This window comes from Natrix helvetica, assembly GCF_964273705.1.
Source record: "Natrix helvetica genome assembly, chromosome: 3".
Classification (NCBI taxonomy): domain Eukaryota; kingdom Metazoa; phylum Chordata; class Lepidosauria; order Squamata; family Natricidae; genus Natrix; species Natrix helvetica.
In genome coordinates, this window is record NC_138549.1 from 103,825,062 (window position 1) to 103,851,494 (window position 26,433).

At 41.1% G+C, this 26,433-nt stretch overlaps 1 protein-coding gene across 5 annotated transcripts in view; it reads right to left on the bottom strand.

The window, feature by feature from the left end:
• Positions 1-26,433, bottom strand: part of CACHD1 (cache domain containing 1) — a 150,337-nt gene that overhangs the window by 21,412 nt on the left and 102,492 nt on the right. For all 5 annotated transcript variants that reach the window (XM_081947218.1, XM_081947219.1, XM_081947222.1 and 2 more), the window contains exons 10-17: positions 22,325-22,474; positions 22,067-22,190; positions 20,630-20,747; positions 19,797-19,965; positions 16,154-16,296; positions 15,165-15,346; positions 13,865-13,975; positions 7,072-7,194 (exon numbers count right to left, since the gene is read on the bottom strand). In XM_081947218.1, coding sequence (XP_081803344.1) covers positions 7,072-7,194; positions 13,865-13,975; positions 15,165-15,346; positions 16,154-16,296; positions 19,797-19,965; positions 20,630-20,747; positions 22,067-22,190; positions 22,325-22,474 — 1,120 coding nt within the window. The remainder of the gene's footprint in view (positions 1-7,071; positions 7,195-13,864; positions 13,976-15,164; positions 15,347-16,153; positions 16,297-19,796; positions 19,966-20,629; positions 20,748-22,066; positions 22,191-22,324; positions 22,475-26,433) is intronic.

A 26,433-nucleotide genomic window follows, 5' to 3' on the forward strand; every position in this document is an offset into this window, starting at 1 on the left:
TGGAGAGTCCAAAGAAGGGTTAAACACAGCCAATCTGCCCAGAACTGAATTGAAACTTTAAGCCACGCCTCTGGTGCTGACTCCCCCCAGATTTTTTCAATTCAGCTAGCCCAGTAGACGCGCTTTAAGATTTCTCCAGTTCTAAGATTGATTCCTTGGACTCTCCAGAGGAAGAATAATTTTTTTAAAACAGTATATTTAAGGATTTTTAGAGCAGGCTGGTGAGTTTAAATTTAAGTTTGTTTTTTTCCCTTTTTAATTGGGTTTTTCTCACCCTTTCGGCTCTCCTGGAGTCCGGGGCTTTGCTCTGGCTCCTAGAAGCCGCAGGCAGCTGTTGGGGGAAGCGCGTGGGTCGGAGTGCCGACGCCAGCGCTGTTGGGGCACCCCTACTGGGGGCCGATTCCCACTGGAAGCCCTCAGTTGCAATTTGTGCTTCTAGCAAGTCAAATTGCTGCGTGGGCTTCCAGGGCAGCCATTTTGGCTTCTTCCCTCTTTAAATTTGGCACGAAAAGCTCCGGTGAGTTCCGGCCGCCATTTTGGATTGCGCAATCTTCCGGCTTTACTTTTAAAAGTTTTTTGCCGCAGCTGCCTGGTGCCTGGCTCTTTGCAGGAGCCGCGTGGAGTCAGACTTGCCCAGTGTGACTGGCGACCTGGGCCCCAATCCAAGCAAGTGATAGCGGCGTGGGATCGTGGCCTGCTGGGTCGCCTCCTTTACTCTCCTGCAGGCGCTGGGAGCGAATTCTGCTCGCGCCTAAGAAATTCCAAGCTACTTCAGGCCTTGCAGTTTCTCTGTCTCCTCAGGAGCATCGTGCTGCGGTGGGCTTTCTGGAGGTGGTGAGTGGTGGTTTCCCATCCCCCTACTGTCCCAACCAGTGATTGTTACCATGGCAGATCAGGCCCCTGAGACTTCTGAGGGTGTCTCTTCCAGAGCCCCTGTAAGACAGGCCGGGAAAGCTGCCAGGGAGGCCATTAGAGGGAGTAAGCCTTACTCCAGGCATGGCCCCAAGCAGGGCTCAGGCCTAGAAAAAGATGCATTAAGGCGACAGAAGGCCTTAGAAAAACAGGTTTCCAAAGCCCAACAGCAGGCCCAATCTTCCCTTTCGGTGTCTCCTGGGGAGCCCTCCAGGGAAATTCCTCCAGCCCAGGGAGGCCCCATTTCTGATAGTGAAGAGGAAGGGGATTCCTTGGCCATGGCAACTTCTCCAGGCCATTCCATGGCTGATCAGGCTGATCTCTTTGCCTGTCCCTCTGATATGGAGGAGGGACCAGCTCCAATGGGGCCCTTAGCCCCTCAACAGCCGATCCCCGGGCCCACTCAAAGGGTTCGCCCCATTGAGGCCCAAGGGCCTAACCTATCCACTGAAATGCAGGAAATAATTAACAGGGCCATTTCCCAGGGCATTGAGGCAGGCATGCGAAAAGGTGGCAAGCGCACTCGCAAGACCCACCATTTGCAACCCCAGGAGGATTCCAGAGAGATGACTCCTAGCCTTCCACCTCCGTCCCTGCATTCTTCAGTGGCCTCTGATGAGTCAGACTGGGAGGAAGAAGAGGAATTTCTTCCTAGGCAGGAAGCTGAATTCTCTGGGGATGAGGCAAGCCCCGCCAAAAAGCCGGCCTTTTCAGGCTTATTTAATTTGGATAATTTCAAAACCATTTTAGATAAGGCTAAGATCTCAACTCACATGGGGTCCACCCCCCCCCCAGCTCAGGTGGTTGTAGACCCTGATGATCTATCTGGGGATCTCTTTGAGGAACCCATTTCGGTCCAGGAAATAGTTCCTGTACCCAAGATGTTCCTCAATTTAGTTCAAAGACAGTGGGCGCAGCCAGCTACCATGGCTACCCCCAGCAGCCATGACAAGAAGCTATATACGGTGGATGCCAGCCTGGAGGAGCTGCTCAAGCTCCCTCCTATCGACCCCCCTGTAGCGGCTCTTACCTCCTCTTCTGTGCTCCCTCCTGACCTGTTGGAGGGGCTCAAGGCTGAGGACAAGAGAACCGAGACTGCTTGTCACAAGACCCATCAGGCAGCTGCATGGGCCATTAAGTCCTCCGCTTCAGCCTCCTTTTTCTCCAGGGCGGCTCTCCTGTGGCTGAGGCAGTTGTTGAGGAAGATACCTGCCAAGGACGTTAAAGTCAGGCAGGATATCAATAAAATCATGGCAGCCACAGAGTACACTGCTGATGCCACTCTGAATGCTGCTAAGTTTGCCTCGCGTGCCCTAGCGTCTAATGTTACTTCCAGACGCCTCCTGTGGCTTAGGCACTGGAATGTGGATATGTGCTCCAAATGGAAGCTTGTTACTGCCCCCTTTAAAGGGGACAAGCTGTTTGGTGAGGTCCTTGATCCAGTCCTTGTGGAAAACAAGGACAAAAAGAAAGTGATGCCATCAGTCACCAAAAAGCCTGATCGTAAAGGTCCTGGCTCTTACAGGAGGGAGGCCTTTCGGAACAATGAGCCCTCCACCAGCTCCGCCCCCTATCGGGCGTATCCCCAGCAGGGTGAGCGGTCTCAGGACCGTCAGTCCTTTCGAGACAGAGGTCGCCAGCAGCCCTTCTCCAAGCGGCCATTTCGGGGGGGCTCCGGCTCCCGACCCTTTAGGAGGTATAAATGACCATCACAGGTCAGCTCCCATAGGAGGGCGGTTGCAGTTGTTCCACGCCAAATGGGAGCAGACCATGTCGGACCAGTGGGTTCTTCAAACGGTCCGCATGGGTCTCACTTTAGAATTCTGGTCCCCCCCTCCCCACCACTTCATCCGGTGTCCAGTTCCCTCAGGGTTAGTCAAAAGATCCCTCATGGAACAGGAGATAAGGCACCTCAAGGAGATCAGGGCCATAGAACCTGTCCCAGCAGGCCAGGAAGGAAGAGGGTTTTACTCCATCCTGTTTCTGGTCCCCAAAAACTCAGGAGGGTGGAGGGGGATATTAGATCTAAAGAGGTTCAATCACCACGTGACATATCGCAGGTTCAAGATGCAGTCCCTCCAGTCCATCTTGGGGGCATCAGGCCAGGCGATATACTAACGTCCATAGACCTCAAAGAGGCCTACCTCCACATCCCTATCCGCAAAGCCCACCGCAAGTTCCTGAGGTTCTCTTACGCGGGCCTCCATTACCTCCGGGACCACGGGTTCACCATCAACCTGGAAAAAAGTCATCTCGTTCCCACGACCAGACTGAAGCATCTAGGGGCCGTCATCGACACCACCTCATGCACGGTATCCCTGTCCCCGGAAAGGGTGGCCAGCCTTCGGGAGATGGTCGTTCAGGTGCAGCAGTCACGTCTAGTCAAGGTGGTTCAGCTCTCACAGCTCCTCGGCAAGATGATCTTGTGCCTGTCAATCGTGCCTTGGGCGAGACTTCACTCCCGTCCCCCTAAAGTGGCTCCTGCTTCCATATCAAAGAACAAACAAAAGCAGCTCAACAAGACTGATTCCAGTTCCAGCAGAGGTACGTCGCTCTCTAAGTGGTGGTTGTCTCCGGCCCTGTTAAAGGGGTCGCCATTCAAGGAGCCAGTCAGGCTCACCATCACAACGGATGCCAGCCTGTTCGGTTGGGGGGCCCACTGCCACAACCAGCTCGCACAGGGCAGGTGGTCCCCTTCCGAAGCCGCTCACAGCATCAACTGGCTGGAGCTGAGGGCAGTCAGGCTTGCGCTGAAGCGCTTCCAGAGCACCGTTCAGGGCCACCACGTGCGCATCATGACAGACAATGTCGCCACCAAGGCGCACATCAATCGACGGGGGAACGCGCTCCAGATCCCTGATGAAGGAGGCGGAGCTCTTGGGTCGATGGGCGGAGAGGTATCTCCTTTCTCTTCAGGCGGAGCACATCTCGGGCACGAGCAACACCCAGGCGGACTGGCTGAGCAGATCCACAGTCGACCACTCGGAGTGGCGTCTACATCCGCTGCTGTTCCAGCAACTGTCCCAGAGGTTCGGCCTCCCGCTGGTGGACATGTTCGCCACCGCGGCCAACGCGCATCTTCCGCAGTTCTTCACAAGGTTCCACGACCCGAGGGCGGAAGGAGTCAACGCGCTGCACGGCCCGTGGCCGAAAGGTCTGCTTTACGCTTTTCCCCCGCTACCTCTTCTTCCCAGAGTCATCAGGAAGATCCTAGCAGAGGAGGCGGAGGTGCTGCGGGTAGCACCGTACTGGCCCAGGAGAACCTGGTTTGCAGACTTGGTGAGTCTTTCGATCACACCACCGTGGCGGATTCCTCCACAGGACATCTCTCTCAGCCAGGGGGCCCTTCAACATCCAGAACCCCAGTGGCTGCAGCTGGCCGTCTGGCACTTGAGAGGGATCTCCTAAGCAGAGGCAAGTTGTCAGACAAGGTGATTGGCACCATCCAAGCGTCACGACGGCAGTCCACGACGCGCATCTACGACGCCACTTGGAAATCCTTCGCCAGCTGGTGCACGGCTCATGGTACGTCTGCGCCCCTTGCTTCGGTTCCTGTCATCCTGGACTTCCTGCAGGAAGGTTTGGACAAGGGCCTGGCACCTAACACCCTGAGGCGCCAGGCGGCAGCCCTGTCAACCATCCTCTCAGTTGAGGGCTACGCATCTCTTGGCCGGAATCCGACCATCCGCAGTTTCCTCAGGGGAGCGACCAACCTGAGACCCCCAGTGGTCCACAGATACCCATCTTGAGATCTCAATGTAGTGTGCGGTCCCTCATCGGGCCCCCGTTTGAGCCCATTAAGACGGCCAGTCTCAGACACCTCACATTCAAGACGGTTTTTCTGGTCGCTATCACGTCTGCTCGTCGCATATCGGAACTGGCTGCCTGTCAGTCAGAGAGGACTTGTGTCTCATTCGTAACAACAGAGTAATCCTGAGGCTGGACCCTTCCTTCAGTCCGAAGGTCAATTCCGGGTTTCATCGGGCGCAGGAGGTGGTCCTTCCGGATTTTTGTCCGCATCCTCGGCACCCGAGGGAAAAGCGCTGGCACATGCTGGATGTGCGCAGGACTATTCGCAGATACATCAAGCGCACGGCCAGTTTTCGGAAATCCGAATCTCTATTCGTCTCCTTTCAACCAGCTTCTCAAGGCAAGAAGGTCTCTTCATCTACCATCGGCGGATGGCTGCGAGCCTGCATTGCGCTTGCCCACGTTTTACAGTCCGTTCCTGTGCCTCGCAATATCACAGCACATTCGACTAGAAGCGCCGCCACCACAGCTGCCTGGTCTACACAGGCACCGATTGAAGAGATCTGCAAGGCGTCCACCTGGACTTCTCTGTCTCCATTTGTCCGAAATTACAAACTGGACAGTTTTGCATCGGCGGAAGGGGCCTTTGGGAGGCGTGTTCTTCAGGGCATCCATACCAGCGGAGCGACCCTGATGGCTGAGCCTTCCCGCCCTAGTGACAGTTAGCTTGGGCATGTCCCTTCTTTGGACTCTCCAGAGCAGCGCCCTGGAAAATGACCATTGTCTTACCTGAAGGGTCCTTTTCAGGGCGCTGCAACGGAGAGTCCACCCCGCCCTGGGGTCTATTCTCCGCTGGTGTTTGTGAAGTCACAGTGTTGTTTGTTGTTTCTGTTATTGTTGTTGGACTATTTTTGACTTGTTCCATATTAGACTTCCAGTTGAAGTTTCAGCGCGCAACTGTTCCACGTCTTCATTGAATAAATCTGAGGGGAGTCAGCACCAGAGGCGTGGCTTAAAGTTTCAATTCAGTTCTGGGCAGATTGGCTGTGTTTAACCCTTCTTTGGACTCTCCGTTGCAGCGCCCTGAAAAGGACCCTTCAGGTAAGACAATGGTCATTCTTCAGTAGCCCTCAATTGACTTCAAAGTTTGTTGCTAAGTGAGAGATTTGTTAAGTGAGTGTGTTCCATTTTACGACTTTTCTCGCCACGTTTGTTAAGTGAATCACTGCAGTTGTTAAATTAGTAACAGGGTTGTTAAGTGAAACTGGCTTCCCCATTGTCTTTGCTTGTTGGAAGTTTGCAAAAGCTGATCACATGACTCCAGGACACTGCAACCATCATAAATATGAGTCAGTTGTCAAGCATCTCCAAATGTCAATCATGTGACCATGGGGATAGTGCAATGGTCATAAGTGTGAAAATGGTCATAAGTCACTTTTTTTAGTGCTGTTGTAACTTTGAATGGTCACTAAATGAACTTTTGTACCTGTATTTAAGGCGTTTTCATGCTTTGATCCATTTTCATGTTTTCATCCTCATGCAATATTCATTTTTATCTTCCAATTTTATATGGTTATATACTTTACTTACTTAAATATTCCATAAATAAAATAACCTCTCGAAAGGAAAAACAAATATCACTGTGAAGTGGTTGATTTCTAAATTGAACTGTAAACTATTCTCTTCTTGACCCAGATTAAAAGACTTTATTTCAGAATTAGGATTTTTTACTATTTTAATTTTTCTTCTCACATCTAAAAATTTTTTCAGGCTTAATGACAACTTTAGTGAAAATAATAATAATAATAAATTTGGATTTATTAGCCGCTCCCTTTCCGGGCAGGACTCGGGGCGGCGTACACTAAGACATATATAAACATACATATATACAAAGACATACATGCACGGAGGAGGTAATAGATTAAAACATTAAGACAAATTAAAACCATTAACATGCCCCGTCTAATAAAAAACCCAATATACAATAAAAATTTAAAATTTAAAAAAGACAGTCAGGAGGAATATGAAAAGATTACGGTTGAGCCAGGCCGGATGATTGAAAGAGGTGGGTCTTCAGCTGTACATGGAAGGAGCGGAGATCGGAAGTAATCCTGATGTCACGGGGGAGGTCATTCCACAGGGCTGGGCCCATCACAGAGAAGGCTCTGCTCCTGGATGTCGCCCCCCGACACTGTTTCGCGGACGGCACCCGGAGAAGTCCCTCTCTGTGTGAGCGAATTGGTCGTAGGGATGTGTGGGGCAGGATGCGATCCTGCATGTAACTAGGTCCTATGCCATGAAGCGCTTTAAAGATCATAATCAAAACCTTGAAACGCACTCGGTAGAAGTAAACTGAAAGAACACACACAAAGTATAAAATAAAAGCAAAGGGATTGCATATAATTTTACCTTATTTTATTGCCTCCGTCTTGATTACAAACTGGTAACAGGTCCATTAGTACTTTGTAGAAATACCGCAGAGTAAAATCAATGCCCATCACCGCAACAGAATGGCCAGAAGACATCTGTGAGCTACAATCAGAAAAAGCACAAGAGGACTTCTTGAGAGACATAGAATTAAGAAAATAACCAAAATATTGCTTAGAATCATGAATTTAAAGGAGTAAGGATTCTCTCTCTGAGCAAATTATAGTCTTTTAACCTTGGACTTTCACAAACAATCAGAGCAAACATTTGTAACTTAATTCATCTCAGCAGATTCTCCTTCAGAGAACAAAAGAAAACAAAGAAAAACTTAACAGAAACAGTTTTGTCTGGGTCCATGTTATCTGCGCACGGGTCTGTCTGTTTGCATTCATACTACTGTGTACCATTCAAGGTGGCAAGCTAGACAAAGCCAAAACAATAAAATAAAACCAGGGAAAAATCAAGAACAAGAGGAAAAAGCAATTGCAAAAAGCGATACAGAAAAAAAAGAGAGAAAGATACAACGGATGAGTCTTGCCCTGCAATGCTCTGGGTTTCCTGTAGAAGAAGTGTTTCAGAATATATTGCACAAGAACAATCATATTCTGGATTGTTCCTTAAAGTTTCTGTATCCCCCCCCCGTCCCCGTCCCCCGCCAGAACGATGCAGCGGCTGCGGGGAGGCATTCTCTACAATTGCATGATCCCAGAAAAAAGATGCAGATGCTTTAAAGAGTTATATTGTGGCACTGTAGTTGCTCTCCTACGTATTGTATTCTGAAACACCTCTTCCAAATTAAATCTGAAACCATACACAATCCTACAATCGATAACATGCTTATATCAGCAGTAAGCAAACGGAAAGCTTTTAAGTAATCCATAAAAGACCTCCAGGGATGGTGCCAATGTTTGAAGCAGAAAATTCATCAATTTGGCTGCAGTCGCAACATGTTGGTATGCAGTGGCTAATTTCACATGACAATCTAAGCTAACAATCTGTTTAAATGCATTTTCAATTAGCTAACCTGCTAGACTGTAAGCTTAACATATTGCAGTAGTTTACCAACCACATTATGCTAAGCCAAAATCAAACAACTACTGGTAGCTTAGTGGGATGTATGAATGCATATATATATATATTTGAATTAAAATTCAACTGATGGGTCAAGTTGTAAAATAGTAAATTAATCAATTGAGATGAAATAATATTTGGCAGAGTTTCTTCACCTTTATTTCTTTCCTTCCATATCATAAAATATTATCTACATGAGAAGTCATAAGATATGTCACTAATTTTCTTTAAAACTGAATTAAAACTTCATGTGGCCAAATCTTTCTCAAGTGAATCAAGGAAATCATTTTATGATTAGTGACGCTTGTCCTAATGCAAATTAGAATTTTGCACGTCTCATCTCTTCAGTCATACATTTAACAATACATCAATATGTTGAACAGAATACTATTTTAATTTTTTTAATGGATATCACACAGTTGTGCACTACATTTCTTAATTTAAATCAAATTCCTGACCAAATTATTAGCAGAAAATGCTCAATTCACACATTACCTAATGTGAATAAAAGAAAAGAAAAATAAGATAAGACAAAACAAGGAAAGTGGAGATGCAATTTTAGGAATACTCAGAAAACTATATAAGCATGCATTTTCCAGAATGTTTGCTACAGCTAATTGAAGAGTAAATTTAATTTAACGAAAAGCCCCACTAAAAGAGGATAAAAACAAACCCAACATTTGCATTTACTGGATTATCAAAATCCGACAGAAAAGGCATTTTGTACCACTTAAAAAAATATGTACAAAATTTATCTTTTATTCTCTAGCAACGCACAGACCTCTCATCTCAGAAAACCTTTGTTTTCAGCATCTATTTTTTCTCTTGTATAAATAATTATATACACGAGAAGCAAAACAGAGTTCTGTTTACAGCATTTTTAATTCGAAACCTGATCTTTTTCTAAACCATGTAAAAATACAGCACAACTGCTTTGTCGAAGTTGTATAGGCGACTGACTTTCGCTTTCTTGAAATTGATACTGGTCTTCATTAAAAAAGAGCGATGGCAGATAAACTTCAAAAAAAGAAGAAGGAGAAGAAGAGCTGAAATGTAAACAAAAAACAAAGCAATAGATACAATCCCTGGGCTCAGGACAGCCTCCAGGTCCCTCACAGCGTTCCAACAGCTACAGAAATATAGACGCCTTATGCAAGTAGATGCTGTTTAAAGAATCAGATTCTTTTCAGCTTGTGGGGAACTGCATGGCCTTCAGACCTTCTGCCTATTAAAATTCTTCACAGCTTTTCACTTCCTCCCCTCACGAGAAAAGGAATATGAATTCCCTGCAAAGATACTAAAATTCCAAGTAGCTGAAAGGTCAAAAGCTCTGGTTTAGAAATGAATATGGACAGCTAATTGCCCATCAAATTGGTTAGGAATTTTAGGTTTAGACCTGAAATCAGCTTATATTCAAATGTTCCTTTAGGGGATAAAATTCGGCTGGCGGAGAAAAATCTATTTTCTGAAAAGATAATTATATCAGGACTGCCTTGTCAAACTAATTTTTTTTTCCTTTGCAGTAGAGATTAAGGTTCTATGTGAGAATGCAAAAGAAAGGTTCTTTTCTGGCAAAAAGATCTAGTTTTTTTTAAATATGCTGTTAACACAAATCTGATGCAATATTATGCATCAGTATTAAGCTACCAGGAGGGGAGGACACAAAAGCTGTAATTGAAACTTAAAGGGAATAAAACTGCAATATGGACAGAACCATCTCTAAATCAGTGGGAAGTAGCTATCCAAGCAAAAACCTTTACCGTCTTTTTATACCTGTCAGACAGAAATGAAATATGAAATAAATAACAAGGTTCACAACACACACACACACACACACACACACACACACACACACATTGTAGCAAAAAAATCAGGAGGTTCCCCTTTTTCAGACTACTACATTTTATCAAAGGCATAATAATCTTTTGGGATGCATCTAATGAAGTGAGCTGTTGCTCGTGACAGTTTAGGACTTTTGACAAAACATTAATCTGAAAAAGGGCTATTAGATTCCTGATTTTTGGCTACCATAGACTAACAAATCTCTGCTCCTAGTGTGTCTGTCTGTCTGCCTTCCTCATCAACCACTGATAGCAACCACCAATTCCCATTCAGCCTGCTTCTCAATTTGGATGGCACGTATACCATACACAGTTTTACTTGGTTGTGCATTCTCAGCCTTTCTTCCTTCCCTCTCCTCTTTTGCCTCAGAAGTCTATGGCACATTCTATCAAATTGGAGCCCAGGTAGAGAATGGTAGCACAGTATTCAAAGACTTTAAGAAGTAAAGTATACATGCTTTTACTTTAAGTCCCCTGTCTTGTTGTAATGTTCTCCTTTTTGTGTATTCTCTGCATTTTGTTTTGTTTTTAATTAGGTAGCTTTTACATTGTATTTTTTTCCTATGTAAGCCACCAAATTGCTTAATTACAGAGGCATAGAAATATGCTGGATAAGTGAATAAATTCCCTGCAGTGGGAGAAACACTTTCCTGAGGCCATTTTTTACATGGCATCATTTTCATTCCCCAATCCCTCCTAAGAATTTTGAAGCCAGCCGTATGATTATCTTCATCCCCACCAATTTCAGGATGGCATGGGATACTTTGAGCCAAACCATATTCCCTCCAGCAACTAAAAGGATAATGCAAAAACCATCATCAATCAATTTCCCATCCCCTGAGCTATGGTGGTCCCTAGGTAACAAACATTCCCTAACAGAAAGGATAAAAATTAAATTGCTAGCCTCCATTTTCAATGCATTTAGAATGCATTTGTCTGACTGCTTGGCAAGAAATCTGAGGGGCTGTTACACAGAACAAGCTTCCTTGTCACTAAATGTCATTCTTCCTGCATATAAATTTCAAGTAAAATCTGTGGCAGTGCTAGGAATTCAAACTACATCTTTTTTTCATACCATGAAATTAATCACAAGACTAAGATGTGCCCTCATATAAAATTGCCCAGACAAGCGATGGAATTCACATGGTGGCAGGAGTGGTGAGACCTTACCATGAAATTAATCACAAGACTAAGATGTGCCCTCATCATGAGCCCCACCTCCAAACTGGCCTAATCTCCAGCACTGCTAGTATTATCAGAAGGAGATGCCCCAGAAAGGTATAACAGGAACTCAGTGGTACAATATCTGTGGTGATTTCCATAATTCATCCAGTTTCAACTCTATCTACCAAACCAGGCTTTTTAAACTTATGTTGTCTTTGCAAGCTAATCTAGACAAGAAGTATGCCCTGATGAACTAAACTTATTGTAATTTTACATTAGCATAATCTTGTAAATCTGAAAATAAATTTCTGCCCGATGGCTACTACAGCGCAAGAAACAATGGATAACTTGAGAGGTTTTTCATGCCCATATCCCTGCTGTGGTCTAAGCTCATCCAATGGTTCCCCTGGATTCAGCTGTTTCTTTACTCCCGAGGTCATTCCCACATACCCTTACATCTTGCCACCCCCTGAATGTGATTATTCCCACTTAACATTCTTGTATTATCATGAGTAAGACTCCCTACCACCCAGCTACTAAACTAGGCACATCATGACAATCTAAACAACCCTTAGCCATACACAAACCCGACAACTGGACCTGGAGACCCAGGTCCTTATAAAAGATACTGGGTATGTGTTCTGTATATTGAAGCTTGAAAGATGCAGAAGTAGGAACAGCAGCTGTGAATAAATGATAATATCTTGCCCAGACATGGAGGTCTGCTGATACCCATATTTTACTCCATAGCTCAAGATTGCATATTGTTGCCTTAGCAACTGACACATGAAAGGGCCATAAAAGACTGTCTTCGAAAGCCTGCACTTGCATGTATTTACAACAATGTGCAGAAGGAAAAAAAAGAATCCTCCTTCAGTCATCTGCTACTATTATAGTACATAAACAATTCTGGTGAAGGGATATACATACAGTATACAATGCTGAAGTTTTCTCTCCAATATATTCGCAGTTTCACAAGAAATCATTAAGGGCAACAGCAACCCTCCCTTTGAAACTCTCTGGTTCAAGGACCTTATTTTGGCATGGAATTGCAGGAGACTTCCTCCCTTTTGCATGCAAAGCCCAGATGGAGACTTTTTTTTATTCACATGCAGACAAAAGCTTCTTCCCTCTAACCTGAAATTTGCGTAACCATTCCAAATTCCACTTCACCAGCAATCACATCAGATATATACAGAATTCCATTCCTTCCACAAGAGCCAACTGTAGTTAAATATGCTAGTAAACGTATTTATCCAAAAGAAGTTCAAGGTGGCACACAGAAACAGGTTCAACTAGCCAATCTAGCATCCAGAAATGTAGGACTGCAAACCCCATGGCTCTCAGCTATCACACTCAAAGATCAGAGACTACTGAAGTAGTCTGATTTGGAGGGCTACAACTGCATGCTCTATCTTCTTAAGATATCATACATGCCATTCCTATAGTACTTACTCCGCTCCAGAAGTGTTAGCATTACAGTTCCCAGGAATCTACAGGCATTCTTACAAAATACAAAAGAAAACTTTCTTTGGCAGTATGTGGCCAGGAGAAAAATGCTGGAAATCAGCTGAGATGATAAAGAACATTATTTAAAATCAGCAAGAGAGAGGAAGCAATTGGACCAATATCACTACTTTGACTTCTGCTCAATGAGTAATGTGAAAGAGAGTTTTGTAATTCATAAATTCAGCACTCCCAATCTTTTTGTTGCCCCACCAAAGATAAGAGTGAAATGCTGATTTAGTTTATCTTGCCATAAATTAGTGAGCTAATTTATGGAGCTCAAGATATGGTCATCAGTGGTGGACATATATAGAACTTTTAAGATGATGAATAAAGTGAGATGTTTACCACTTGTTATTCTATATAATAGATTAAGGGAACTGTAATGAACATTGAACAGCGAGGATTGCCATTTATAGACAATTAAGGGTAATCTAATCCAAGATATGGAAAAATGGAGAGGGAATATGAAATATACCTACAATGGGAAACTATTGAGATTTAAAGACGGAATCACAAATTGGGGGCATGTAAGGATGCATAATTATATAAAGATAATAATGAGAATAGCTGGGAATTGTAACCAGGTCTACATCTCAGCCAAAATTAGGCTGGGGGTGGTGGTGGTTTAAAAGCACAATGACTATATATGCATACTTTTTTGTTCTATTTTTTTTTAAAAGGAGGAGAATACATGCTAAAATTAAATATGTATATTGAAAAGGAATTATAAATACCAACATAAAATGGAGCTTGCTCAGAAGCTGAAATACACCAAGTAAATGAGATGAAGAGTGGGAAGTAGAGGAGAGAGGTAAGGGAAAAGAGAGGGATAGGAGAGAGGGCAAGGGGAGGGAGAGGAGGAGAGAAATGAGGAGTGGAAAGGGAAGAGAGGAGAAGGAGAGAGGAAGGGGAAGTAGAGAAGGGAAGGATGACAGAGGGAAGAAAGGAGGTAGGAAGGGGGAGGAGAGAGGGAGAAGAAAGTGATGGATAAGGTACAAATATGGTGTATGGAGAGCAGAAGAGCCAAAATTGTTTTTTGGGAGTTGATGGTATGATGGGATTGATGTAAACATTTAATAATACAATATGATGTTGGCTATGTAATAGTATACATGTCTGTTATGAAAATGAAAAAATAAAAAAACTTTATAAAAAAAGATATGGTCATCACTGCTAAATACAAACATTACCTTGAGGAATGGACAGTATGACTGATGGTAACCACATAGCCCGCTCCACCAACATCTAAATATGGCCCAGTTAAAGTAATTAATCCTGGATTGGCCACTGCATGGAGGTACCTATCAGAAAACGAAATCATCACTTCTGATGTAACAGAATAGTTTCACATGACAAAAAGAACCTTGTAATATGCAAACCCGACCTCTGAAATACGGAAAAATACATTAAATCATAGAAACACAGACAATGTTTAAAATCAGTCGAAGTCATCTATCAAATCTATTATCCCATATTTCATGTTTTTTTAAAGGCCAAATATTTTTAGGATTAGAATATGTCAATAATGTTAGGATGAATCCATAATTAAGACGACAGACATAAATTGGTGAGGCTCATTTCAGAGAACTGAATGTCTTATTGAACAGTTGTACTGAAAATATGGACTTCATTTTTCCTATTTCGAGAATCATCTCTGAAAGTATCAAAGATATCAATTTCTTGCTAGTGTTGAGGCAACCCTTCTGTTCCTACCCTTCTGAATTTTTCTAATTTTAACAGAGTGTTTGTAGCTAGCTTCTTATAATCAAGTATGAATAAATATCTGACCTCTAAGGAAAAGAGTGGTAAAAAATGGTTGTTTTTTTTCAATTTTCCTTCACTTTGCTATTCTAGAGGATTAAAAACAAGGAAGAGATAGATTGACAGGATTGGCAGAAAGGACTGACAGGATGAGAAGCTAGGGACAGGCATTCTGCATTCGGTTAAATTCATTGGCTTCTGCTTTGATTAGCAAAATGGCTTAGTTCTCAGAGAGCATGTGGAGTGGGATACATTTAGGAATTTCCTCATGGTTATTATCTCATTTACAATGTATACAAAACATTTTTTTAAGCCAAGTTTGTGCAAAATTAATAGACAACTTAAAATGGGAATACAACGTAGGAAATCTACAGTACAGAAGAACAACTTCTCAAAAATAGTGTGAGAAGCAATAATGCCATGGGGATCTGAAATTCATAAAGAGAACCCTAGAACATAAGCGCTAATGCATTTTGTGAATAACAGATTTTAGTATCCGTGTTTATTTGCTGTTCCACTGAAGGGCAAAGAAAAAGTATTTGCCTGCTAAAACACAAACAACTGACCAAAATTTAATGCATTAACAGAAACTATATTATTACACTTGAAGATATTTCATCCGCCAGGGATTTCCCCCCCCCCCCTATAAATCCATCATGGAATATTCACTCAATATTATTAGCCTGAATGGTTTTCTTAAACCTTTCATAATGGGATCCTAAAACTCACCATTGTCTCCTAGTGGGATCAAATGCTTTGTCCATGAGGGAACCAGGATAAATTCTGAGCACCCCATTGGGCGTTGCTATGTAACGGCGGACAATGTAACTGTTCAAGCTACTCATTTCCATTTGTGTCATCCATTCATCTGTGACGTGACTGGTAGCCATTACTTCATTTCTGACAGAGAACTGCAAAACAAAGACAGAGCTAGCAGGGTTCCTTTAAAACTTGACTGAAAAGATAATAAGCTGCTTGCAGAGTTTCTTACAGATTCATCGGAGATAATCTAAACCCAATTACTACTTTAAAATCTTCTCTCACCAGATGGATCTAGCAATTTTTTAAAAAAGTAAATCCTAACCCTAATGAAATACTGTTGGCACAATACTTAATGTTTTACTTTGATTCTAAATCCTTGTGTATTTTTAATTTTCTACACTATCAAAATGAAGAGCATTTGATTCTTTTTGTGTTTGTAACATTGACCTGATTTTCATATTGTTCACACTGCTATCTAACAAAACTTTTTTTTTCTGCTATCAAAAACTGCTGTCTGTTTTACTTAAATAAACAATTTGGGGACAGGATCTTAAATCATTATTTTGGAAATCCATTTTGGAATACAGCTGGCTTAGATTCTTTTTAAAAACAGCCTTTCTACTTTCTCTTTCTACTTCAAGCAAGAAATATTCTAACTTTAAATGTGCTACATTTTTCATGTTGCCAAGAATGAAGTTTACCTGAGGTCAAAAAATAATTTAAAAAAAATACAGAACAAAGAATTAAAAAATGGTGCAACCCAAAGAACCATAAAAAGCAGCTATCTGATCAAACAAAATTCCAAAAACCTAGCCAAATATTCATCAGAGGTCTTCAAAACCCAGCTGCTCCTTTCAAATCTCACATCAAAAGAGTTTCAACAAATCAAAACAATATCCCCAAGGACAGAAGCATCATAAAAAGTATGGAAGGTAAAATGGGCACAAAAATCATACTTTCAGCCCAGGGTTGGCAATGAGGCGGGTGTTGTCACTCAGATATGCTGTATAGTGTTCCACCATCCTCTTGGTTTCGGGCTGGCTTAGATGTTCATATGGAGATGAAAAACCACCTGCAGACAACATCACTGTAGGGCTTTCTGGAAAGACAGCACAGATAAATGGTTTAAGTCACAAAATGTCTCCTAGTATCCAGCTGTAGAAAATCCATTACCTAGCTGGACCGACCCACCTACAACTGTAGTGTATGAGCATGTGTAATTTAAGGAGGGGGGAACCCTCAAATGAAGTACTATTGTGCTTGTCACCACCAGGGTGCACTGTTGTAATGAAACTGTACTACTTAACAAGGTTCTCTTAATTCCCTACCATTTCTATACAAGAAGAAGATTGAAATAGAAGAAACATCTATCATACTTCAGGATATTATAGGAAATGGAGTAGTTTGGGTGGATGAGTGGAAATGCTAGACAGCTATCTAGGCTGTAATAATGTGAAGTCCCTTCAATTCAATTTAAACTCTTGCTGACCTAGTGAGCATGTCCATTCAATTTTCTTTGTGAAAATGTGAAAGTGACTTGCCTTTGACTTCTTCTGGAATATTAGTTTCAATCTCCAAGAGGTATCCCACTCAAATAATTATTTACCATGCTTAGCACACAATGAAAAGGTGTTTAAAGAAGCATTCAATCATATGCTACCACTTGCTGAGATGGTAATAATATACATAGATCATGTTATTTAGGTCCCTTCTACAATCAGTCCGCCTAATAGTAAATAATAACAAAGTATCCAGTCGTGGAAAAACAGCTGTCAAAAGACAACTGGATGGTCAGGAATAAGCCTGGATCTACAATGTAGAATGTTACTTCTGGTATATTGAAGATGCCTGCAAGTCCCTTAACCACTAATGCAGACAAAAGTCAGTGCTGATCAGCTAAGAACAACAGAAACGGTAATCTGGAGGCACTAGGATGTTTTGGCGTATGCATCAACTTTCACCAATCTAGTGATATCCAGATTCTGCTCTCATAATTCTCAGTCAGTATCTGGAAGTCACCAAGTATTTGTATTGCTATACACACTGTACTGTATTGTTGACTTACAACAATTCTTTAGTGACTGTTCAGAGTTACAACGGCAGTGAAAAATGTGGCTTAGGACCATTTCCCAAAGTTACGACCTTTGCAGCATCCCCCATGATCATGTGATCAAAATTCAGATGTTTGGCAACTGGTTCATATTTATCATCTTTGCTTTTTGCGACCTTCTGACAAGCCAAGTCAATGGGGAAGCCAGATTCACTTAATAATCGGGTTACTAACTTATCAACTGCAGTGATTCACTTAACAAAAAGATCAAGAAAGATCTTGGCACAAAATGGGGCAAAGCTCACTTAAAAACTGTCTTGTTTAGGAACAGAAATTGTGGTAGTAAATCGAGGACTATCTATATTTAATATAACATGTTGTATGGGAAAAATAAGCTGTAAATCTTTTTTCCTCACCTTCATATTGTTTATTAATTTTCCTTAGCACTTTAAATGGATAGCAATAATAATTACTATACAATAACCCATTTTTTGTAAATAGTTTTCAAACAATGCACATTTTAGGGGATAATAGGAAAGAGATTGATAATGTCTTTACAGGAAAACAATTGTGGAACTATATGATGAAAAATCTTTTCTTTCAAAAACAACTTATTATTTCCCTAACTTTAAATTTCCTGTTACAGCATGACCTGGAGCAAACTTCTAAAGTGAATGTGCTGGTTTCACTGTATAAATTTATTCTGATTTCTTAAAAAAAAAAAAAGACAATGCTTCACTGAATTCAAAAGTTTTGAACACTTTTTAATATCTCTGAACTTGCCAATTAAAAATATTTCAAAGTCTATTCTCTCCAGAGTTCTAGCTTCTTTTTACAAAGATTGACAGTATTAAATATTTATAGCTTGGAATAAAATCTGCATAATTCCAAAATTACTAGGATACACCATGACTGGCATGAACTTCAATGTTTTCGTGTTATTGCTAATGATTTATTTGACAGCCAGGAGAATCAAGCTCAGCTTTGAAATAGTGAAACACCACTCATACTTAACACATTCTGTTTTCTAGAAGGTAAGTTATGCAACTGTCTATTTCCAAGATATATTTATTTCAAAGTTTTTAAAAGCAAAGAAACAGACAATCCCAAGACACTTCATTTCACTTGTACATTTAACTAATTTGCAGCCAGATCCATTTGGCCAATAGTTGCTAGAATTCACTGAAATAGAGTGACTGAAAGGAAGACAAACTTTATATTGAATTAGACCCTTTGACCTTCTGGCTTAGTGTTGTTGATACTGGCTGCCAGCAGTTCCCTAATGTTTCAAGCTTTTTCTAATCCTCTCAGAAGATGCCAAGGACTGAACCTAAGGTCTTCTACATCCAAAAGAATGGTATGATTCTCCCTGTTACTCAATTATCCATTAAGAACATTTAATTATATGCCAGAGTAAGGCAATCCTCTTGAAAACAAAGGCATGAAGTCTATTACTCAAATAGTGGGATTAGAAGGAAAAGATGTATCAAGGTAAAATGTGCATGACTAAAGTCTTATCTGTTTATTTTCATTTCTTGCTGATGGGGAAAAAATTCACTTTTCTATAGGCTTTCATTTTGACATCTCCCAGAACCTAATTCTCTGGCTCCTAAACTCTGTAATCTTTGAGCCAGCTAGGAAGCTCAGCAATGCAGTTTCTGCATTTGTCTGAATAAAATTATGGAACCTCTCCCAACCAAATTGAATTACATTTTTGACAATTTCTCTTTACATCTCTCCATAAATTTTCTACTGGGTTCCCACAGTTAGTAACAATTATATCCTAATGCATAAACTAATAGTTCCAGTGTGTGATCCCAAAAAGTTGTTAAATTATAACTCCCCAAACCAGTGAATATCAGAAATGATGGGTGCTACTATCTACTGTTATCTGGTGACAGAAATTCAAGGTGGTTGTTGGCTTAGTATTAACTGGAAATTTCCTCAAAACTATGTAACACAAGCTCATAGCATTGATGGTTTCCTATCCCTTGTATTAACTAGGATACTTGGATGGATACTTTCTTTAATATGTTTTAATAAGCTTTTAGAGGTCTACAGGATTAGTGTTGGAGGGGGATCCCAGGATTAGGGTCAAAGCTTTGATTAAAAGGCAAGAAGATGCTTATTATATTGCACAAGTATTTATTTTATTTTATTAAATTTATAGACCAAAGAGTACCAAAGAGACATAGGGAATAATTGGTTTCTACAGTTAGAAGAGAGGCCAAAATGATAGTTTTTGGGTTAAGATCAAGGGTAGTATTGAATGTAGGTAACATGACCTCAATTCAGGAAAGTCAAGCATTATGATGATGCTATATTTCATTTCCTCAGGCCTCTTTATAATGAAGTTCATACTTTTAAAAACTATCTGGAAGTAACCTAAAAGACAATTTGATCCTAGAATAATCGTTATCCCAAAATGATTGAAATCTTACCTGAAAGAATTTCAAAAATGGATAAACAGGGATTCTGATAATTTATCAGAGCTAGTTGAACTTCCATAAGAAAGGGTGGGACAGATTTTAGAAAACAAAATACTTTACCTAAGGTTGCCAGTTGTTTGAAATGCAGACAAGCATTGGGCTGGCCCAAGAGATCCAGACGATGATAAAGGAGTTTACTACTGGGTACAGTGTTGAGGTTTTTAAGTTGTCTAACAGGTATTTCTGGTTGTATTACAACTATACACAAAATGAAAGATGTGTCTTGAACCTAGAATATAAGTAAGCATGATTTAATAAGGAATGCATTCTATTTCAAATTAAGACGCAAATCTGAAAGGTTTATAAATGTTTTAATGTACAGTAAGTAAACATTTCTGGTCTACATTTTCAAAGATCGGCACTTTCTTTAAACATTCCTTTCTTTTGGGCTCTTTGAGATTTGTGATTTTCCAATTTATTTATAACGAGTAAGTTATCTAATATTCTGATTAATTCTCTAAATTAATTCATCCTATTAGATTTATAAAGGATTTCCATATATGTTGACTATCAAATCATGACCAACATAGGCTTAACATTCTTTTATCTGAGAATCAATTTAAATATTCAAAATTAACCTGATCAATCCTTGCAGCAACCTTTCTTCATAGGATTGCATCCTATTAATTTCTGAAGATCGAGTGACACAGCAGTCATAAACAGGAATTAAGTTGAATTTTTTTTAGATTTATGTGGCATAGTTCTTAAATATTTACCAAGATACAACACTCAGCCATAGCAAACACTAGACTTAAATCTTGATTCTGACTGGCCTGGAGGCATGTAATAAGACTCCTATTGCTTGGAAATCTAAGAAAAAGAATGCCTGTTTTGCTGCAATTAAAAAATGCCTTCAGCTTCAATATATTATCATACCTTCAAGTGTCACTTACCATTTTCCAGGCATAACTCACATTGTAGGCATCTTTCCCAATTTCACGCAGTTTGTTGACATGCCAAGACAGTGACGAATTCACAGGGACTGTAATAAGTTGACTGCCAAGGGGGAGGCTAAGTTGGCAACAAATAACATCCATCAACTACTCAAAATGGGAAACCAACTCAGTATTTTTTTTTTTACTTTAAAGTGAGATCACTCAGGGAAGGGCTGCATGAAATTTATTTTTAATTAAAATAGAAATAGACTGCTTTGCTACATTCTATTTACTCTTCATACTCAAAGCCAAAATGCTGGTTCTGATCACATGAATTGGTTGCAGATGAAAAATTTCAGCGCCAATATATAGGGAATGAAACCACCAAAGGCACTGGTTGGAGAAGAAATAGTAAACAGTTGGTTGCTTAGTTATATACATCGCCAAATGATAAAACTGCCCCATATCTTGTAGATAACTAACTCCTTCAAGGGAAAGGAAGACTCAAGAATCAAAAAGAGCCTCACTTCTTCATGTATTTCCACTAGCCAAGCTCCATTCACATTAAAGGAACTGGAGAGTCGGGAAAATAGATCCACAAAAGTTAGGGCCAACAATTGTGGCTGGCAGAGGAAACTATCCATTTTGCAAGAGTCTACCATCTCTCTGCTGGATGCAGGGAGGCAATGGAATCCTCCCCCTGTCTTCCACCAATCGCAATGCTTGCTTGCATGTGTTACTTAACATGCAAGGCAGGAGCGTAGTGTCCTCACTACACTCAAAAGAATATTGAAGTTTATTGTTCTTGCCTTCTCCAGGCTTCAAGTGCCAGAAAAGACACTTGCAGCCACAATCTGCAATACACAACTGAGACAGATGGTGTCCTGGTGTCTTTTTTTAGCAGAGATGGGGGGAAAAGCAGTTGTCTTATTAAGAAATAACAGACAACCAACATTTGCAAGACTCCATAATATAGCCCAGGACTATGCAGTTGAAATATCTTGACACCCTTGCTCTTAGCTTTTATAACCAATCTTTTCCATGGTAGCTCTATTCTGTGTGTCTGAAGCAGAAGATAAAGCCAATCGTACAAGAAGTTATACAGCAGCAACAACAGAAATGATGACTTGCTTATCACATAAGGCATTAAGAATCCCAATTTGTCTAGCATTTAGAGCAGAGGTGTCAAACTCGTGGTGTCATGGCAGTGTCACATGTTGTATCTGGACTTTTTTCCCCTTCACTAAAACGGGCATGGCCAGCGTGTGAAGCATTTGGCCCATGGGTCAGGAGTTTGACCGCTCTGGATTGAGAGGAAGTGTCTAGCCCAAGCTAGTTCTTGTGCCTAAAGCAGGACTAGAACTCACAGTCTTGTGGTTTCTAGTCTGATACCTTCACCACTAAGGCTCTTAAGCACACACTAAGTTTATATAAAGCATCAATTCAAAATCTTACCTGAGGATATTCTGTCGAACTAGTTCAAATTTTGGAATATTCTCATAATGTATTATATCTGTGTGAAGCGGTGGTTCAGAAAGCAAATAGGGTCTGGTAAGAGAGGGGTGCATAAGCGTATACCCTAAAAATAAAAAACATGCGGTTTTACATACACATTACATTGAAGTGACATTGGAAGGATGGTAAATATCAAATTAAATAGTTACTCCGACACTGAAATTGTATTCTCTTCTCATACAATAATGAATTATTTACCTTTATCATCAATCAGAAATGTGTAGGAAGCCAAAGAATCTTGGTAATAGGTTACATCTTCCAAAATATATGCTAGATTAACATCCACTCCAACAATTCCTAACAACAGATTTCCAAAGTAACATGGTTTGCTGACGGTCATGATCAAACCTGTTTAAAAATATGCAAATATCAATAATTAGCCATAGGAAATGAACACCTGAGAACAACAGCTCATGATTCAACAGGAGTTTCAAAATAACTGCATATAGGCTTTTAGCTTTAATGGCTAAGGAAATCTACCAATGCTTTTCATTAACATTTATTAACAATCCACCAATGTAGCATTGTTTGTCATTCTTGTTTGGGACCTGCAATGAGGGGTGCCCAACTTTCAACAGAACACCTTTTGCTGCTTCAAGGACAGACAGGACCGGATATGTATTTATAGTTATCACATCATATTTCAGTAAAAGAACGCTTAGTATGACTAAGTTGTAAGTATAATTTTTTTCTTCATTTGTTGCAGCCAGGAAATCAGCAAAATCTCCCATTGTAGGCTCTGTTTTGACATTATGTTATTATGTGTTGGACTGAATATGTGAACTTGGCCATTAGTAGTAGCCCTTAAAAACCTATGTGTAAGATTACAACCTTAAATACTGTAACTTTTTTCTAAAATAATTTCTTTAATCCTCTTACTTATCAATTAAATTGTAATTTTCATGCCAATTGGGATGGCGGGCCATATCATGAGCCAATCTGATTCAACCTGTTCCATCATCACATAATTACAAGTATCAACAGCATTAAAATAAAAGTTTACATCTCTAAGCATGGAATGAAAGGAATTAAACAGCATTTTCAAACAATTAAAATTGGACATAATTAATTTTACAGTAAGTTGAGAAAAATCATGGTCAATGATTCCAGTGGAAGTTGAAAACAGCCAAGAATTAGTATTATTTTTGGGGGAGCGGGGCAAATACTGCATAAGGATTTGCATTGCAAATGAATGTTTATATTCTCTGGGCATTCCTATAACATAATAGATATTCCCCTGTTCCCCTCCAAAGCAACAGTGAAACTGATACTTCTCTTCCCAAATGACAGCAACAATTCTGAATAATATATTGTACTATACATAAGGGTATCAGAAGAAGGAAAATTATAATAAATAATTATATGTAAATATCAACACCTCCCCTTCATCTCAAGTAGATCAAGACAGCATGCAGAGAGGTCTCAGACTAATCCAGGCACTCCCTGAACACATCTAAACCTTTTTAGTTTTAATAAAATCATTGCATCACAATTCCAGTTTTGGAAAACAAGCTGGTTCATTACATTCTTTTTGACAAAGTAAAATCCAATTTAGCAACTGATATGGAACTCTAAAATACAAGCGTACAAAAATTTTGGAAGCTCTTGACGATTTGACCTACCTTTTCAACTAATATTGCCATGGTCCAGAAGGTATAAAAGAGTTTTGTAGACTATTCTTACTAATCTGTTCTGTTGCCACATCAGAAAAAAATCTAGCAGCAAGGTGCCATTTCTGATGGTACTTTGCTCTTTGTAGCAGAGAAACCGGATTATACTCAACAAATCCCCATAACTTTAACCCTAAACTGTCTACTATTGACCTCAACTCATTCCTAAAAGGTCTGTAAGGGGCGTGCATAATCGCACAATCGCGCCTACTGTCCTACTGTCCCGTTTATTTGTACCCATTTCATTCATACTCATGTTTATTCTTATATCTATTATTTTGTAAACGATTGACAAATAAAATAAATAGCAAACAGGTTTGAATGAAGTTGCATACATCCAGAAGGGACTTCAAAATTCTTGATTCCATTTACGTTCCCTTTTTCTTGCAACCATGCATATCTTATAATGTAAATACCCAGTGTAAGTTAGTTTTTGTAACTGTACAAAATGTATCTTCCACAATTATACAGCAGTGATCCGCCTCTGTGGTCCATGCTATCCACCAAACAACTATCTGTATTTCCCAACTAGAGCCTGCTTGCTAGCTGAGTGTCTTTCTCCCTGTGTCCACAGCAAAGACTTTTGCCACCTCAGTCTCTCATTCCCAATGTTTACTGTCACTGAGTTCCACTAATGTCACACATTTCCTCCAGGGCAGGGTTGCCAAACTTCCAGCCATAGGCCGGATGCATCATGTGCTGGCCACGCCCACACCTGGTTTAGTGAAGGAGAGGAAAGTCCCAATACGTCACATGACACCGCCATGACGATGTGAGTTTGACATCCCTGTTCTAGGGCAATGTCATACAACTTACACTCTCTCAAAAGATACCTCTCTCTGGAGATTTCTCCCATTGGTATAAAAGACTTATTATTCAAGGGTTTCAATCTAAGGATATTATAGATCACCAGCCAGTTTGTGTGAGGAACTATCATTAATAAAGATCTATTTTTCCATGTGGTATATACATAAAATTACTCAATTTTTAAAAAGATTTACAGAATGCCACAACTACAAATGTAGCCTTAAACTACAAATTTAAAAAAACCCAACAAATAACACACCACTACCCATGACAGTGCCATCTTGAGAAGAGAGACTAAATCAACACATCCTGAAGCATCTTCAAAAAGACTTAAGACTTCACAGCTGTTTGGAAACCCAATAAAGCAGAAGAGACCTGGATAACTGGAAGTAAGCTGTTCCAAAGGAAAACAAAATGGCTTGCCCTCAGGGTATTCCTTGAAAGGAAAGGACCCTCAGCAAGCCCTCTCTTCCTGATCTCACTGGGTGGTCAGTTTCCGTCTGGAGAAGCCAATCTAAGGGGTAGATCCAAGTATCCAAGCCCCAAGCCATGAAGAGCTTTAAGGATGACAATCAGCACTTTGAATAGCATCCAGGTTTAACAGGGAGATTCCTGCATTTTCTGAATCCATGAGTGCAAAAGGTTTGAAAAATACAGACATACAGCCTTTGAAAATTAAACCTTGCAATTTAAAGGTTATACATTCTACATTTCCAAAGTTTCAAGATGCTTTCGAACAGTATAAAAACTTCATCCATGAAAAATCAATACAAAAACATCAATAGCTACAGAAACATTTAGCATTCCAGAAGAGAGATGTTTTAGACCAGTGATGGCGAACCTGTGGCACGCGTGCCACAAGTGGCACGCGGAGACATTTGTCAGGGCACGCGAAGCGCTGCCCTGTCAACTGGCCAGCACGCATGCGCGCGGTGGCCAGCTGAGTTCACCTTTTTAAAAGCTATTTTTCACCTTCCTCAGGCTCCAGAGGCTTTATAGGAGCCTGGGGAGGGCGAAAAAGCCTCCCCCCCCCGGAGGCTTCAGGGACCGTCCGGAGGCTTCCCTGAAGCCTTCGGAACGCTTAAAACCACTTCCGGTTTTCTCGGAAGGTGGTTTTAAGCATTCCGAAGGCTTCAGGGAAGCCTCCGGAGATCCCTGAAGCCTCCGGAGGGCCTCCGGGGGGCGGGGGAGGCTCTTTTTGCCCTCCCCAGGCTCCTATAAAGCCTCTGGAGCCTGGGGAGGGCGAAAAAAGCATGTAAAAATGGGGGCAGGGCCGCGCGTTGTGCGCGCATGCACACTGGGGGGTCACGCATTAAATTATGGGTGCGGCACACCCAGACACGACCCCCCTGCACTCCCCCCATTTGTGGCACGCGAGCCAAAAAAGGTTCGCCATCGCTGTTTTAGACCTTTTCTTTAAGTTATAAGTAGAACAGAATAACAGAGTTGGAAGGGAACTTAGAGATCTTTTAGTCCAACCCCCTGCTCAGGCAGGAGGCCCTATGTCATCTCAGACAAATGGTTGTCCAATCTCTTCTTTAAAATTTCCAGGGTTGGAGAATTCAAACTACTAGAGGCAAATTGTTCCACTGATTAATTGTTCTCTTAGTTCTAGGTTGCTTCTCTCCTTAATTAGTTTCCACCCATTGCTTCTTGTCCTGCCCTCAGGTACTTTGGAGAATAGCTTGACTCCCTCTTCTTTGTGGCAGCCCCTGAGATATTGGAACACTGCTATCATGTCTCCCTTAGTCCTTCTTTTCATTAAACTAGACATACCCAGTTCCAGCAACTGGTATTCATATATTTTAGCCTCCAGTCTCCTAATAATCT